At 46.3% G+C, this 17,363-nt stretch overlaps 1 protein-coding gene across 1 annotated transcript in view; it reads right to left on the bottom strand.

Annotated features, from left to right (window-relative positions):
- LOC126143483 (proteasome subunit beta type-6-like) overlaps positions 1-17,363 on the bottom strand; it is a 40,709-nt gene that overhangs the window by 14,500 nt on the left and 8,846 nt on the right. The window contains exons 2-4 of the mRNA XM_049915404.1: positions 17,016-17,215; positions 15,314-15,443; positions 1,525-1,669 (exon numbers count right to left, since the gene is read on the bottom strand). Of these exons, the coding sequence (XP_049771361.1) occupies positions 1,525-1,669; positions 15,314-15,443; positions 17,016-17,215 (475 nt within the window). The remainder of the gene's footprint in view (positions 1-1,524; positions 1,670-15,313; positions 15,444-17,015; positions 17,216-17,363) is intronic.

Here is a 17,363-nt window from a genome sequence, read left to right as displayed (position 1 = left end):
ACACACTTACTGTTTTCTACTGCTTAGGCACGATTGCAGGAAGAGGCCAGTCTCCCGTACTCCATATTTTTTACTTTAGTCATGTTGTTAGGATACTGTGGGACACTGCATACACAAGAGAGAGAGAGTGAATATTTCTTTTACAATTCTGTAACTTTGTGCACAGACTGGGAGTAACTGCAACCATTTGATTACCTGTCGATTGGCTTTACAGTGAACTAAAATTGGTCAGTAGGGCATTATCTGTATTCTCAATTAAACAATAAAATTCATTGCCTAAGCTAAAATTTCACATTTTTAAAGCACGAACAAAAAATGTTATCTCCACCCTGTTGCCGAAGAGTGTCCAAACAATTGCGACACGACTGTTCGGTCGAGTGTACGGGTCCACCAAAACACAGCCTCGCAAGTATGGCACTATTGAAATACCACCTCAAGTGATTGCTAAGACTGCCAACATAACTGTGTCTCATGTACGAGCATACAACAGAAGGGAGGGTGAGGGGGGGGAGAAGCTTTAAGGCCCGTCTGAAATCCCAAAGCAGTTAGAAAATACAGAAAGACAAATTTCCAATTACATGAAGTGATTGCTCTCATCAGCACCAAACACAGTCAAGGGGCACCTGGAAGAGACGCAAATTTTGGGACTCAGTAAGGATACTCTTAGCACGAGAGTCAAGGGCCTGAATAAGACTCATTGCATTCAGACAACTTCTACAACCAAGGCTAATTCTACACATTAGATAAAGCAAAGGATTCAACTGCTGGCACAACAGACATCAGTGCCACAGATCGTGCAGTACGAGAAAACAGACGTAGCAATCACTAGCAGTGCTGTAAAGTACGAACATTGTGAGCACCACTCCACGTGAGAAAATTTACTTAAAACTGAGCTTACCCACGGTGGGTGACGAGTGTTGCGGAGTCGGCACCCCGACAGTCTGACTGCGAACTTCTTTTGAATATGAAAATCTATAATTTTTGAAGGACTGTGGTGGCACACACAGCTGTTGTCGGCCCAGCAGTTAACCTACACTTCACAGGCATTGGCCAATCTGAAGTGTGGTTACAGGGTGCCTTAGGTCAACCACATTTGGATCCCTCCCCTTCTTTTACTCTATAGATAGGGATGTGCCTACCCTTTACATTAACATATTCCTCATTTGATAGCAACAGTGTTCAGCTGAATCACTATGTACCCCCCCCCCCCCCCCCCCCATACTCAAATGAGAACACTGTAGATTTAGTTTTTTGTTTACAATACCATATCCCTACTTTTATGCAAGGATCAGTCTGTGGTCTGTGATACACTAGGTGAACCTAAGTTTATTATTAATTTTGTGGCCCATTTGCAGGAATCGGACAGACACTGGGCAAGTTCGGGGGGGCAGTGCGTTCTACATCTGATCTCTATAGAATCGGGATAAAGTGGACAGTACGCTCGACCCTGCCCCTAGTGCACCGGACAGATTACGCTGCATTCTCCGAAAGACACTACTGAGACGGCAGCGGCAGGTTACTTACTGTTGGTAACGAACTGCAGGCACTCTTGGCGGGTCATGCCCGGCTTGAAGTTGGCATCCACGTAGCCGTACACGTAGGTGCTGCCCGAGCCGCCGATGGTCACCGGCATGCGCACACACATACCGCCGATCGGGACAGAGTACACCTGCGGACACACAGAGGGTAGTAAGTGTGAGATTTCACTTAGCTGAGCATTTAGTCAGAAAAAACGCAGAGCCAATTTTAGGTCTCACCGTCGAGACCTGGAACTCAGTAATACGGGACATTCACAAAGCGGTGAATCGTTATGCAAAATGTTTCTTTTTTGCAGCACACAGATTTTTGCGAGATGATATATAAATGTGTGTTTGCAGCAAAATAAAAGCCTCGTAGTATTGTAATTTTCCACTGTCTGATACTCCTTTCTGTTCGTTTCCACACTGTTTTGACTTTCTTTTGAAATTTGACAGCTGTTTCTAAGTTTGCACAGAAGCACGATCTTGCTGAAGTCTCTGAAGGAGGTCAACCGTAAAATCATCGTGTATTCCACCTTTAGTGGAACTCTCCAGCTGTTTGTACACAGATTTTTGAATGCCATCCTCACCATCACTTACAGTTTTCTGTAGTTTACTTAGTTTCTTATTTAGTCCCAGTAATAACAGCTACATTCTAGAATGTTTTTAATCTGCCAGGAAGTTTCATATCAGCGCATACTCCGCTGTAGAGTGAAAATTTCACTCTCGAAACAACCCCCAGGCTGTGGCTAAGCCCCATCTCCACAATATCCTTTCTTCCAGGAGTGCTAAGTGTGCAAGGTTCGCAGGAGAGCTTCTGTGAAGTCTGGAAGGTAGGAGACGAGGTACTGGCGGAATTAAAGCTGTGAGGACGGGGCGTAAGTCGTGCTCGGGTAGCTCAGTCGGTAGAGCACTTGCCCGCGAAAGGCAAAGGTCCCGAGTTCGAGTCTCGGTCCGGCACACAGTTTTAATCTGCCAGGAAGTTTCAATAGCTACAGTGACAGCATCTATTTTGCAACCACAATTTCCGACAGTTTCAGATCTGTCTCAAAGTAAGTTAAACAGCGGAGAGTTTACTTTTGATGTCATTTGTAAGTCTGGCAGATTAGCTCTCCGGTCTTCCCGTCTACTCCGGAGTCTCGGAGAGTGTCTGTCGACAGTGTCATATGCCCTCTTACACAGTGTGACACAGCTAGCGACCTCTAGAAGAGGCTGTCAGAAATCACGTAGGGACCTACCAGACAAACTGTTAAAAATTAGAAGCCCAATTTAGGCCTAAACTCTGTATTTCAGACACTTTCTGACTCTGAATAAAAAGAATTGCCAGGAACAAAAAAAATATGAATGAAGAAAAGTCATGTTCAGCAGAAAAAAGGGAAAGGCTTAATTTAGGGAATATCAGAGGTGCTTTAAAAATATTTCTGTAATTTTCAAATACTGCGGAAAAAAAAAAAAAAAAAAAAAAAAAAAAAAAAAAAAAAAAAAAAAATAATTTACACACACACACACACACACACACACACACACACACACACACACACACACACACAAATGAAAATAAAATCCACTTACATTATTAAATTGAGGCCAGTCCTCAGTGTTTCACAGAATTTTCAGGTTGAAATTACAAATTTCCCTGGACTAATTTTTGTTGCACATTGTAATGGTACTTGAATTACGTAACCATTACGGCACCTCACCTGAACTTCTCGATACCAGCAATATTCTACTGTGTTTCTGTAAAGTAGTTGACATATTTCCGAGACAACATTCAGATTCGATTTCATTAATCTAGAGGTACTTTGATACATCGATATGTTTATATTGCAATGATATTATTCTTATGTGTATTCTTTCTTTTGTCACTATGATCTTTGACGTACTTGTTACTCTGATTTTTGGGCGCGTAAGGGATTATTAGTTAGGTAGTTAGAGTGTCGATCGTCATGCTGAAAAAACAAATTGTAGTCAGTTTATAAAATGTGAACTTTAACAGTGAGGAAGATGTTTTCAAGTATGTTTTGTGTTGTGAAGTGATGTGTGTGTGTTACGTGATATTGCAACAAAAGTAATAAAAAAGAAGTGTAACTTAAATTCGGAGTGCTGATTACTATTTTACATCACCATTGTGCTAACTTTTAAAGGTTTAATCTTCAAGAATGATTTGTGAAACACATCTATAAAACTTTTGAATATAGCAGAAGAAAACGTAGGCCTCTTTGCATCTGAGTTTGGAATCATAACCACCTAGATTTTTGACGACTGCGCCACGATTTTACAACGAGACCAGCGTAGCAAACACGAAAATATGAGTGCCTAGTTTATTCATTATTACATGAAATGACTTTATTAACTGTGCTCTAATGACACCTGCCACATAATATAACTTCGTTGTTGCCCGAAAATGCAGTATTTGGCAGCGTGAGCAAAACCACAATCATCATTAATTTTTTACCTTTGTTGTGGTAGGGTAGTTAGAACATGACATACTCTACTACAGTCCTATTGACAATTCTGTAAGTTGTAAGGTCTCCAGAAATTCCTCCCTTGCTGCCTGCCATCATTACTGTGTTCTATGCTGCATCAATGCGAGACAACGTCGAGGTTGTAAGAAATACTCGCCGCAGTGCTCTTCAAACAACTTTTACCAGAGGGCAATGTTGCAATCGCGATGGGAAATAGGCCTGTGGGTCACAAACCCACCTGCTGTAATGGAGGTTAATGAGGTCGGCAAGCCCACGAGACGGCACAAAATTGTTAAAACAATCTGATGCACTCAATCATTCTTTACGCAACTCCAGTGAAGTTGCTCCTTTCATTTCTTTCTAGTAACTAACAATTTGACACCAATGTAGTTTGTGAAGTTTGAGAATTCCCTGGGACTTCCCCGACTTTTACAAAAAATTCAATGTTTGCAATAATTCCCAGTTTTCCGGAGTAATTACCACACCGCGCACGTGCGCGCGCGTGTCCCTTACAGGCACCCAATGGTAAGGTTATCAGTGCCTTACACACATTAAAAGAAACATGTGTGGATAAAACACCAAAATTTCAATATACACTCCTGGAAATGGAAAAAAGAACACATTGACACCGGTGTGTCAGACCCACCATACTTGCTCCGGACACTGCGAGAGGGCTGTACAAGCAATGATCACACGCACGGCACAGCGGACACACCAGGAACCGCGGTGTTGGCCGTCGAATGGCGCTAGCTGCGCAGCATTTGTGCACCGCCGCCGTCAGTGTCAGCCAGTTTGCCGTGGCATACGGAGCTCCATCGCAGTCTTTAACACTGGTAGCATGCCGTGACAGCGTGGACGTGAACCGTATGTGCAGTTGATGGACTTTGAGCGAGGGCGTATAGTGGGCATGCGGGAGGCCGGGTGGACGTACCGCCGAATTGCTCAACACGTGGGGCGTGAGGTCTCCACAGTACATCGAAGTTGTCGCCAGTGGTCGGCGGAAGGTGCACGTGCCCGTCGACCTGGGACCGGACCGCAGCGACGCACGGATGCACGCCGAGACCGTAGGATCCTACGCAGTGCCGTAGGGGACCGCACCGCCACTTCCCAGCAAATTAGGGACGCTGTTGCTCCTGGGGTATCGGCTAGGACCATTCGCAACCGTCTCCACGAAGATGGGCTACGGTCCCGCACACCGTTAGGCCGTCTTCCGCTCACGCCCCAACATCGTGCAGCCCGCCTCCAGTGGTGTCGCGACAGGCGTGAATGGAGGGACGAATGGAGACGTGTCGTCTTCAGCGATGAGAGTCGCTTCTGCCTTGGTGCCAATGATGGTCGTATGCGTGTTTGGCGCCGTGCAGGTGAGCGCCACAATCAGGACTGCATACGACCGAGGCACACAGGGCCAACACCCGGCATCATGGTGTGGGGAGCAATCTCCTACACTGGCCGTACACCACTGGTGATCGTCGAGGGGACACTGAATAGTGCACGGTACATCCAAACCGTCATCGAACCCATCGTTCTACCATTCCTAGACCGGCAAGGGAACTTGCTGTTCCAACAGGACAATGCACGTCCGCATGTATCCCATGCCACCCAACGTGCTCTAGAAGGTGTAAGTCAACTACCCTGGCCAGCAAGATCTCCGGATCTGTCCCCCATTGAGCATGTTTGGGACTGGATGAAGCGTCGTCTCACGCGGTCTGCACGTCCAGCACGAACGCTGGTCCAACTGAGGCGCCAGGTGGAAATGGCATGGCAAGCCGTTCCGCAGGACTACATCCAGCATCTCTACGATCGTCTCCATGGGAGAATAGCAGCCTGCATTGCTGCGAAAGGTGGATATACACTGTACTAGTGCCGACATTGTGCATGCTCTGTTGCCTGTGTCTATGTGCCTGTGGTTCTGTCAGTGTGATCATGTGATGTATCTGACTCCAGGAATGTGTCAATAAAGTTTCCCCTTCCTGGGACAATGAATTCACGGTGTTCTTATTTCAATTTCCAGGAGTGTATGTGCTATGGCAATGAAGAAATATTAAAATGCAACAATGGAAAATCTAGGATAGAATGTAAAATTATTATGAAAAGGATAATTGCTACTCACCATATAGCACATATGCTGAGTCGCAGATAGGCACAACAAAAAGACTGTCAGAAAAATGTGCTTTCAGCAAGCAAGGCCTTTGTTGGACCAAAGCGCAGAGAGGGTGGGGGCAGCTAGGTGCAGTCAGGAGGTTCGAAGGAGGGCAGGTGAGGGTCAGCAGGAAAGGAGATGGGTAAGAAGACCGGTGGTGTGTCGGTGGAATAGAGGACAACTGTTTACTGCTGGAATGGGAATAGGGAAGGGGCTAGAGAGTAAGGACAAAGATTAATGAAGGTCGAGCCAAGAGGGTAACAGGAAAACCTGTGCAATTCGGAAAAACTGGCATCGGTAGGAATGATCCAGATGGCACAGTACGTGAAGCAGTCATCGAAACGAAGAATGTCATGTCGGACAGTGTGTTCAGCTGTTTCTCACTTACAGTTTGTCTGCGGCCATTCGTGTGGACGGACAGCTTGTCAGTTGTAGTGCCCACGTAGAATGCAGCACAGTGGTTGCAGCTCAGCTTTTAGATCACACGACTGGTTCACAGGTAGCCCTGCCTTTGATGGGATGGGTGATGCTAGGCAGTGGTAGGAGGAAGTACAGGCCGGTCTTGCAGCTAGGTCTATTACAGGGATACGAGCCACTAGGCGAGGGGTCAGGAGCAGGGATCACGTACGGACGGACGAGAATATTGTGTAGGTGCGGTGGGCAGCGGAATAGCACTGTGGAATGGGTGGGAAGGATACTGGGTAGGAAATTTTTCATTTCAGGGCACAATGAGAGGTAGTCGAAACCCTGGTGGAGAATGTGATTCAGCTGCTTCAGTCCTGGGTGGTACCAAAACACGAGGGGAATGCCCCTCCGTGGCCAGACAATGGGACTTTAGGTGGCAGTGGATGGCTGGAGAGATAAGGCTAGAGAGATCAGTTTTCAAATTTAGGGAGATATTTTTAATGTGTCAACAGGGTTGCTGGCTCACCCAAGTTTTTTTCCAAGTGGTCAGCCAGTCACATTTCCCTGTGCTTTTCTTTTAGCTTTGTCTATGTTTTGTTCTCTCTGTGTTTTAATTCCTTCTTCCCTCCTAACTGGTTGTACTGCATGTGAGAGTGCATTTGAGATAGAGTGACTGCATTGTCATTTCAAGTGCATGCGTGTACAACCATTTTAGTTCATCTCCACATTCATTTGTTTTAATAAGTGTCACGGCGCTGATGACCACACCGTTGGGCGACCATAAGATCCAACACACACACACACACACACACAAATCTGTTGGTAATTACAGTTTGCGAAGGCCTCAGTGAGACCCTAGGTGCATTCCTCTGTCCATATCAAACCTACCATCCACCAACAATACCTCCACTTCAACAGCTGTCACCCGTTCCACACTGAAAAGCCCCTTCCGTGCAGCCTATCCACCCACAGCCACCTCATCTGTAGCTACGAGCAGTCTCTCTCGGCCCACTGGTCAAAAAATAAAATGCAATCAAATAAAATGTGGTGCACAGTGACCTGTAGGCCACAGTTGCAACACGCCGGCTAGTCCTCTTGCCGAGTAAGGAGCTTTGCACCGTGGGGCTACAGCCTATGCAAAGACGAGTAAGAAGGACCTCGTCACGTCAATGTGGCCGGACGGAGGCACGCCACGGCCGAGTTGCGGGCTTTACTATGTGGAGCTTATTGGTGGTCACTTCCAGCCACTCTTCTTCCCGTTGGTGCACGGCTGTACCTGAAAAGCATGTGATTGCATGCAGACGGATGGCACACAAAGAACTGAGGTTCACGACACGTGTCCTCGGCTGCTAGATTTGCCCTTTCATTCCCCACAACATCCGTGTGCCCCAGTACCCAGCAGAAGGACACCTCCTTCCCCAATCGTCATAGCTGTAGGAGGGCAACCTGGATATTCTGGATTACTTTATCTGCTGGGTACAAATGTTCGAGAGAGTGAAGAATCAAAACAGGCAAATTTAGCACTGGAAGAATGTCTCACCTGCTGCAATGTCCAGAAGATCACATACAATTCTGCATCAAAAACAGTAAATTCCTGAGGCAGTCAGACCTCGAGGACACAATCTGGAAAAACGACAGAGCAACAAACGGAGCCCTCCCTGCTTAGACCCCATCTGTAAAGACAGCTATATAGTTGTGGTGCTCGTACAAAATGTTAGAAAATATCAAATTAAAAACAGAAGCAGGACTGCAATCTCTCCTCCACTGCACTAAATCAAAAATTACGCTGGGCCTCTGTAGTAACCGGGGCAGAAGACGGTTAAAACCCTGGCTCGTAGACGGGTGGAGAAAAGGCAGTCCAGAGGTGAGCGAGCAACAGAACGGTATGCGGACGGTCAGAGCTGCGAGGAACAGACACGCCCGACACAATGTGAGGAATTTCCACCAGATGGCTAGCGGCAGTTCTCCTCCTGCCTCAGCACAGACACTGGATGTGGGAACGGTCCTATAAGCACCTGTGGCCAGCCAAATCCCCTCTTCAAATACGAAGTCCCGACCAATCCACACACCGTGCACCCGTAGTCCACCTCTGAACTCAAAAACCATACAAAACTGTGGCTATGGCACTTTAAGATATTCAGTGCCTTCGAGACTCTGGCTTTCAGGTCTCTTAAGTGTGGTAACCACAATTTGGAGTCAAATGAGGCTCAGAAACCTCACAGAGTCAGTAAAATGTAGGATGGTATGCCTCATCAGCAAGACAGGTAAATTAAAAATATAACTAGAATCATTCCACTAACCTTCACACTGCAAGTTTGCAACTGACGGCTCACTACTGCAACACCAGAGAAGGAAAACGAAACAGAAAAATCTGTCCACAAATAAGGAGCACTGTACGAGACTCATTGTAGACTACGGCTACGGCAAAGAGGTAACACTTAAAACACTGCCCCGAGTGACACCATTCTCCCGCTCAAAACGACAGGACAGCAAATCACCAACTCGGATCCTAAAACGCCACCTAGACAAGAAAGACCGTACGAAAATGGGGAGGTGGCTGAAAAAGCCCCATTGATGCAGTTGTGCAAGAATACAGTGTCTCCAAGTAGTATCGTACATCTCGCACGTATCTAAGAATATGCCTGTACAGTGACATTTACATAGGAAAGCCTGATAAATAGCTGCCTCTAGCAGGCTCAAGTTGTCGACAGTGGACAGAAGTCTCTCAAATCCAACAGAGTGGCTAAGGAGTTGCCCGGTCTCCAATATCCAGACCAGATGACAGTCAACCATTCGCTCCAAGATCTTTCCCACGCAGCTCGTTAAGGCGATACTACGGTAACTACTCTGACATATGCGGGCCTTTCCTGGTTTTGAGGGGAAAGTATCAGAAGTGCCTGTCTCCAGATGTTGAGGAAGTTAACTGTCTATCATTAGATTAAAAGATTAGAGAAGGATTTCCTTTGAAGCAGTACTGGAATCTGTTGTGACTGGGTGCAGTATCACGAGTCTCCCACATGGAGAAAGGGTAGTTTGTTGAATCTTAAGTACAGTTTTCCCCTCTCTACAGTTGCATTTTAGCAACAAAATACTGAATGCAATTTTGTGATATGATGACATGATTGAGACCGTGGCTGTTGTCTGAAGACAAATGTTGAGGGTGTTAGGACAGCAACCAGCCACAAATTTACTTTCAGTTCCTTTATTCAAAGGGCACCTTAAAAATTTTGCATCTAGCAGAAAATAAGCCACTATGAATATACAGGGTGGCGCAGATGGATCGGGTGGTTTTAAAATACTTGTCAAACTGTCAATTGTAAAGGTATTGGATTGAAATAAAGTGCAAAACGTGTAGTTACAATGGAAGTTTATTAACAAAAAAATAGTAATGTTAGTTTTTAAAAATTACATCCATCAAATGCCCTCCTTCTCGAGCGACGCATTCTTGGAGTCGGTCCTTAACGTTCCGCATTGCCCGCTCAAGCGCATCACCAGGAATTGATGTGATTTCGGTGTGAATTGCTGCCTTCAACTCCTGAATGGTCCGGGGTTTGTTCATGTAGACCCTTGCTTTTAAATAGCCCCATAAGAAAAAGTCACATACCGTGAGGTCCGGTGAGCGAGGGGGGCAATGGACATCTCCATTACGGGAAATCAAACGGCCAGGGAACAGAGCGCGTACAGCTTGCATTGATATCCTAGCGGTATGTGCAGTTGCCCCGTCTTGTTGGAACCACATATTGCCCATGTCGTAATTGTTCTCTTCAAGTTGTGGGAGAAGAAAATCTTCAATCATGTTCACATAACGCTGCGAATTAACAGTAACCGCCTGCTCCCTTTCATTTTCAAAAGAGTAAGGACCAATTATCCCTACCTTAGAAACCCCACACCAAACCGTCACTTTGTCACTATGGAGAGGCCGTTGGTGTAGATCTCTTGGGTTAGTGTCGGCCCAGTAACGGCAATTTTGCTTGTTTACGTATCCGTTAATGTGAAAGTGAGCCTCGTCAGACATCATGATAATCAGGTTTACATCTTCCAATAACTCCAACATCTGTTGGCTAAACTGAAGCCTTTGAAGATGGTCTGTTGGGAGAATCTTCTGTACCAACAGGATTTTATAGGGGTGGAATTTCAGTTCTTCGTTAAGAATCCTTTGAAGGCTCCGACGTGACATTCCAAGAGCTTGAGCACGACGTCTCGTTGATCGACGTGGGCTCGCAGTGACATCGCCTCTCACACGCTCCACGTTCTCAGGCGTTGTTATTGTTGGCGGTCTAGGCGTCCATTTTGGAGCACATGAACCAGTAGTGCGGAAATTATGCACCCAACTCAATATCGTATCTCACTTAGGAACACTACCGCGAGGTGGGATGTTGAAACGCCGGCGAAAGGCACGCGTCACAGCAACAATTGACTCGTTATTGCGTATGAACTCTTCCACTGCGAAAACACGATGCTCAACGGACCACGTAGCCATCGCGACTGACTGCCAGCCTGCAACTGAAACTTCCCGTCCCCCCCCACCACAGGACGAAGTCGCCGAACACCTGGCTCCCCCCCCTCCAGACGTACAGTCCACTTCAAAACCACCCGATCCATCTGCGCCACCCTGTATTAGAAGAATTAGAAATACACACACACAAAAAAAACACCCCAGACTATATCCATAACGAACAAACAGTTAGCTAACACGCCTTTCCTGAAAAATTTCCAAAAATTACTTTCCAGCCTCAAAAGCAAATAATATTAGTACACCTATCTGCAGACCAAGTAGCAAATTTATATGTTACTATGATTCTCATGATGCTAGATGTAATTAAATAGTATACTATTTTACTTATACAGTTCTATAAAAAAACTTTATAATTAATTTAAAAATATCAACTAAAAATTCAATGCCTCTGTACTAGTGTAAAAGGCATTACAACTGTGTAAATGAATATACGATCCTTTCCAAACATAGGACATCGTCGTGAAATGTTACGATATATCATAGCGTCTGTGATATTGATATGTTTGTAAGCTCTTTGTATGTATCAAAACATGTGGTGCGTGGTAGAAATCTCCTCAGTGACAAATCTAAAGTGTTCAGTGAGAACAATTTACGTGTGCAACAATAAGAATGCAGTGGGAATGCATTTACATCTGTTGGACGAATGTTATGAAAACAAACACTCCAAACCGACGTTTCACATAAGTCACATGCAACGAAAATCTGTAACACAACCATCTGAGTGTGGCGTGTTTATAATTATGTATTATTTATATTTTAGGAAAATTAATCTGTAGAAAACACACAACATGTCATAAAGAAAGCGTGTAATCCGCCTGAGGATGAATAACAACGATTCGAAACTGGTAACAGTGCCCTTTGAATAAAGGAACTGAAAGTAAATTTGTGGCTGGTTACTGTCCTAACACCATCAAAATACTGAATCCTGGATATCATTGGCAACGATTTGTGCAAAATTCTCTGCCAGAGTCTGAGAAATGTGTCTGGGCACGGTTCGGAGACATCCCTGTTTCAGCAATACTGCTATTGGTAAATGACTGCATTTACCAGAAATCATCCTGATGGCTTCCCATACTTTTGTAGAATAGGTGGAACAGTTAATAGAGCCCAGGAACACTCGCCACGACATTTTCTCACTCTCTTCGATTACTCTCCGAGCCTCGGCTCTCGCGAATCTAAAAGCTAGGTGGTTTTCAGCTGTAGGGCAACATTTAAACTGTCGCAGAGCTACATGTCTGTCTCGGATGGCCGAATGGCACTTGTCTGTCCACCAACGTACAGGTCGCCTCCTAAGACGATCCGGGGACTTCGGCACGGATAACTCTGCAGTACAACGGACCACTAACGTGACGTGGCAGTCCACCCGTTCCTGGACACTGTTGCAATGTTCGAACGTGGCCAGCTGGTTAAACTGCTTCCAGTTAGCCCCGGTGACCACCCACATCGGTGGCTTCTCTTTCAGGTAGTGCTCCATCCAGTAGGTGAATGTGGGGTGGGAAGTGGTCACCAGAACGAAGGATGTCGACGACCTCCCACCGAACGGCACCTGCGAGGGCCGGAGAGCGAGAAGAGAGGTCGACGGCTGAGAATGACCCGGTAGCGGAGCAGAAACGAGAGTACCCGTGTCGAAGCACAGCTCTCGAGTCGTCACGAGGCTCTCCGAAACCCGAACCCGAGGGTCCGAAGAGGTCGAGCCCCACAAAATACGGCGGGCACCGAAGTCTCCTAGTAGGAGAAGTGGTCACAGGAGTCATTCTACGAGATCTACGAGAGCCTCAGAGTGTACTGCATCACGTGGAGGTAGGTACGGGGAGCAAACGGTGGACCTCCGACGCCCACGAATTTCGACAAACTGCCCGCAGGTCAGCAGCCGGGGGAAGAGCGAAGGAGTGATGCCCATTACTGACAAAAACGGCAACCTCCCCAGCCTCGACCCTGTCCCCAGTCAGATCATCCTTTCGGTGAGGTGTATAGCCTGTAGCATAGGGGTGTCAGTGGCTTTAAATGCGTTTCTCACAGACAAGCACACGGGGCATTCCCGCACTAGCGGTTTCAGTCTCTCCCCGTGTTTCCCGAACCCACTAATGTACCCCTGTAATACGGGAGCTAACTATCACGGAGGCTGCACTTTCACTCCTTCTTCCCACCTGGGATGGGAGCTCGTAACAAGCGGAGGCTCAGTCTCGGGGTGAGAACACTGCCCAGTCAGTCCTCGAGCTCCGTCAGTTCTACCGAAGAGTCGAGAGACATCAGATAGTACGACAACGACGTCGTGGACCGTTTAGTTTCAGATTCTGTCGGCGAGAGGCCCTCGGCATTCGATTTTTTGCCCCGAGTAGGTTTCGGGACGATAACCACAGCAACGGTAGTGCCAGTGCTCGACACTGGGCTGGACCGAACGTCAGGGAAAGCAGGAAGATCCCAACATTAGTGACCACAGACTACTCTGACGTTTTGGAAGGAACTCCAGGCTGTGAAGTAACTGCAGGAGCACAAGCGTCAGGGGCCGAATGGTCTTATAAATTGTCTCGACCTCACCGAAGGGAATCGGCGGTTTTTAACCTGCCGTATCTTCCATGCTTCAATGGAGACACAGCAGTTAGCCCCAGTGCAATTCACACATTTTGCAGGAGACGAACATTCGACTCCTTCGTTTGCAGCCTTACCACATTTGCCACGAATGGCTTCTCCCTCGCATATGAGAGTGGTCTGCCCAAATTGCTGGCATTTAAAACGCTGCTCTGGGTCGAGGGCATAGGACCGCACGTTTAAGTGAAGAAAACCTGCCTTAGTACGTTCTAGAAGTTATGTGCTATTAAAAGTAAGGATGAACGAGTCAGATTGAATCAGATTGCCTTCCACAATATTCTGCACATCTACAATGCCTTCTTAGGCACATTTAACTTTCGGGTCTTCTTTAGGGATATGCACCAGGTCTCTGCACGTCACAACAGCTTTACTGTAGTTTAATGGGGCGTGGAGCTCAGTCTCGATGGCATATTACCACAGGTTTTGGCTTTCTGCAGGTTTGTTACTTGTCGGGTACTCTATGTTTCCACCAACAGTGTCCCATTTCACAGATGCTAAAGTACCTGCAAGCCCCTCTAAACACTTTTGTTCGAAATTTCCCTCTGGCCAGCCACAAACATTCTGTTACTAAACTCCCTAGATTCCTGAGTCCAGAAGACTGACTACAGAGGCTCTCTTATCTGACTGGGTGTTAGTAGCTACCAGTGGCCCACCCATTCCACTGGGAGGTGGAGGACAAAACTTTGAAGGATCCATCTCGGTCCTGCAAGCACCTAGGGAAATAAAAGTCCACACGGACAGAGCCCGCCTGCCTAGGTAAGCCTCACAACTGATGTGCAGCACGTTCCCCGGAGGATGAATTCTAACAACTTGTCCACCCCCTCCTCGTGCAGCCCACCTTCAGGTTTTTACCATTCTTGCAATCTAGGCAGTCAGAGCCGAAGTACTCCCACAGCTTACTGTGATGGGGGACTGGTGGTGGCTAACAATCCCCATCAAGAAGTCCAAAAATGTGGCAATAATGCCAAAATTTGGTGCTAAGTGATAGAAGACAGCATCTTCTGTAGTTACTAGTGTGTGTGTGTGTGTGTGTGTGTGTGTGTGTGTGTGTGTGTGTGTGTGTGTGTGTGTGTGTGTGTGTGTGATCTTTTTAATGCAGTAAGTGTTTCAGTGCACAGTTCCAGTTCTATGTAACTCCTATTTCCTCAGATCTTAAACAAGTGCGTATTGTCTCCGAGAGTTAATCTCCTCCGACTTCAAAACGCCATCACTAATGCAGTCTTCACAAGAGCTTTCAAGTGATTTGACAGTATCTGTCATTTTTCATACTGTCTGGGATTTGACATCTCTTTTCAAAAGCCGAGTAATCGTCCAGTATTCTGTAGTTCTCGTTAGTGTTCGTCTAAAATTCCATCTGCTGGACAGAAATGGTGACATTGGCTGCCAACAATACAGGTTCCACCTGAAGGTCTGTTTAAAATAACACTGTTTACTAAAAAACAGTAGCTACACTCACAAAATTAAAGTGAACACATTACATCTGGACGTGAGGTGCCGGGCGCCACCCCGACGACCCTCTCTGCACGGCAGGGACGGGAGCGCACTCCGACCGAGCACTCTGCTCGCCGGGCCGGCCTGCCACTCGCTGCCGGCCCAGTCCGCACGCGGAGTGCTCTGGACAGCTAGACTGCTGGACTACTCACTACCTGGACAGCTCGCCTCAGCTCCGCTATCTGCTCACCTGCCCGCCGCGCCGCTTGTCCCAGCCGGCGACGATGACGCCCGCGACGAGCGAGTCCCGGTAGTTGTAGCACAGCTCGCGGAACACGTTGGCGGCCGTCTTCACCTGCGGAGGCTCGCCCATCTCCACCCTGCCGACACGTCGGGGATCGTCCGTTACGCGACACACGTCCACATTTCACTGTTTTTGCATTAGCTTTATTTTGTAACATTTACACAAATGTGTTTCCTTCTCCGTTCCCTGTAGAGTTTACGAGAGTCCGAAAATGCGGTACCCTCTCTCGACCCGTGCGGAGTTTTTCCGTTTCGTGCCCCGTGACTTACCTCTCGACACACGACGGCCGAGAGTAACCTCACTGTAGTAACTAAACAAAATGGAATGTTAATGCAGTGTGACCGTACTGCATATTTACTTGTTGTCTGACAGTCAAACATTTTTACACGACTGTCACTCGTTTTGTAATGGGTTCAGTTAACTACCACAATAAGGCTACAACGAATGAGTGTGATTACGTGTCAGTGTGCCGAAATTGTATTCAAATTTTGGAGCTGTTTTGTATGGAGCAGGGTTCAATATACTCACTAACTATCAATTCGCACACAATGCCAAGTTACTGTCATATTAATGTCGACTGATGGAGAACTTTCAATAACAGTAACTAAAGGATTCCTACTTTACTTATTGTTATCAACTATTCCACATGAATCAACATTAATACAACACAAATTGAAATTTGTGAAAAATTTATTTAGGAACAATGGATTTCGGACAATAGTTTCATTTCATGCGAAGATCATATTATCTAACTGGAAACATACAAAACACGTTTGCAGGGTAATGGAATGACAACATCGAAAATTTCTGTCACAATGGACTGAAAACCAGGCCTCCTGCTTGTTGCGAGCATTCAACTTAACCATTTTGGCTATTTGTGCACGATTCCTGGTCAGACCAAAATTTCCATATGACATCATCCATGTGTCTACAACCCACATTTGTACATTCATTATAAAATTCCTATAATTTTAACTGAAAGATGCTGGCAAGGTTCTATGGGTAAATATGATGCTGCAATGCCTGTACTGTTAAGAGGCATGGTGCAATGTTCCTTCAGACATGCACACACATTGCGTTGTACTTATTAACAAAACAGGCACCACAATATCTTAATTTGAAATGAATCTAAATTCAAACTAAACTTAAATGAAAAGTTCAATTTGGAATCTTATGATATCAAGATTCAAAAACTATGTATTAGTAGTTTATTGTCGAAAAGAAACTGTAGTTGTGACAAAGTAACTGCTGAAAAGTTCAACAGAAGAGAATTAGTCTTTCAGAAGCCTTCGTCTTCCGTATTGTGACTAAGTACAGCCTGCCAAAGCTGACAAAACTGAAGAACGAGACCCCCTCCCTTCCTACATGCACACGGATTCTAATCCTGAAAATTGGAAGCAAAGAAGTGTAGTCAACATGGGCTCTAAAATGCATGCATTAAGAGCTATGAAAACTTTTTCCATCTTTGTTACTGCAAAGCACATCCCATTTGCTGAAGAAGTGATCACAGTTCTTTAAGTACACATTTTAGGGGGCCTGTTTAGTGTGTCCCCAACCCCCCCCCCCCCTTCTCTCTCTCATGACACCCTGTATATGTTGGCACAGTGCAAGTGTTAACACAGCAGTACATGCTAATGCCAATACTCACTGCATGAAGTCCAGATGGTAGGCAACTATGTCTGCAATGTTCTGAGTGTCAGCCGCAGACCCGGAGCGGCAGCAGTAGATGGTGTCCGTGATGCGCGTCAGCTTGTCGGTGACGCGGTTCGCTATGTATGTACCGGTCGTTGTCCGGGAATCGGCACCGATCACCACTCCGCCATCATACTCCACGGCCATAATGGACGTCTGCGGCAGAAAGCGCTACGTGAACCTACTGACGACAGCTGGGACAGCCGCGGTCTGTTAACCACTACCAACACCATCTACAAATAACAAACAGCAAATGTGGACACACTGGCTGTAACTAACTGGCTGAGAACAAAAGATTGAAACT

This window comes from Schistocerca cancellata, unplaced genomic scaffold (assembly GCF_023864275.1).
Source record: "Schistocerca cancellata isolate TAMUIC-IGC-003103 unplaced genomic scaffold, iqSchCanc2.1 HiC_scaffold_808, whole genome shotgun sequence".
Lineage (NCBI taxonomy): Eukaryota > Metazoa > Arthropoda > Insecta > Orthoptera > Acrididae > Schistocerca > Schistocerca cancellata.
The sequence above is the reverse complement of the archived record's forward strand: the minus strand, read 5'-3'. Positions and strand labels throughout refer to the sequence as shown.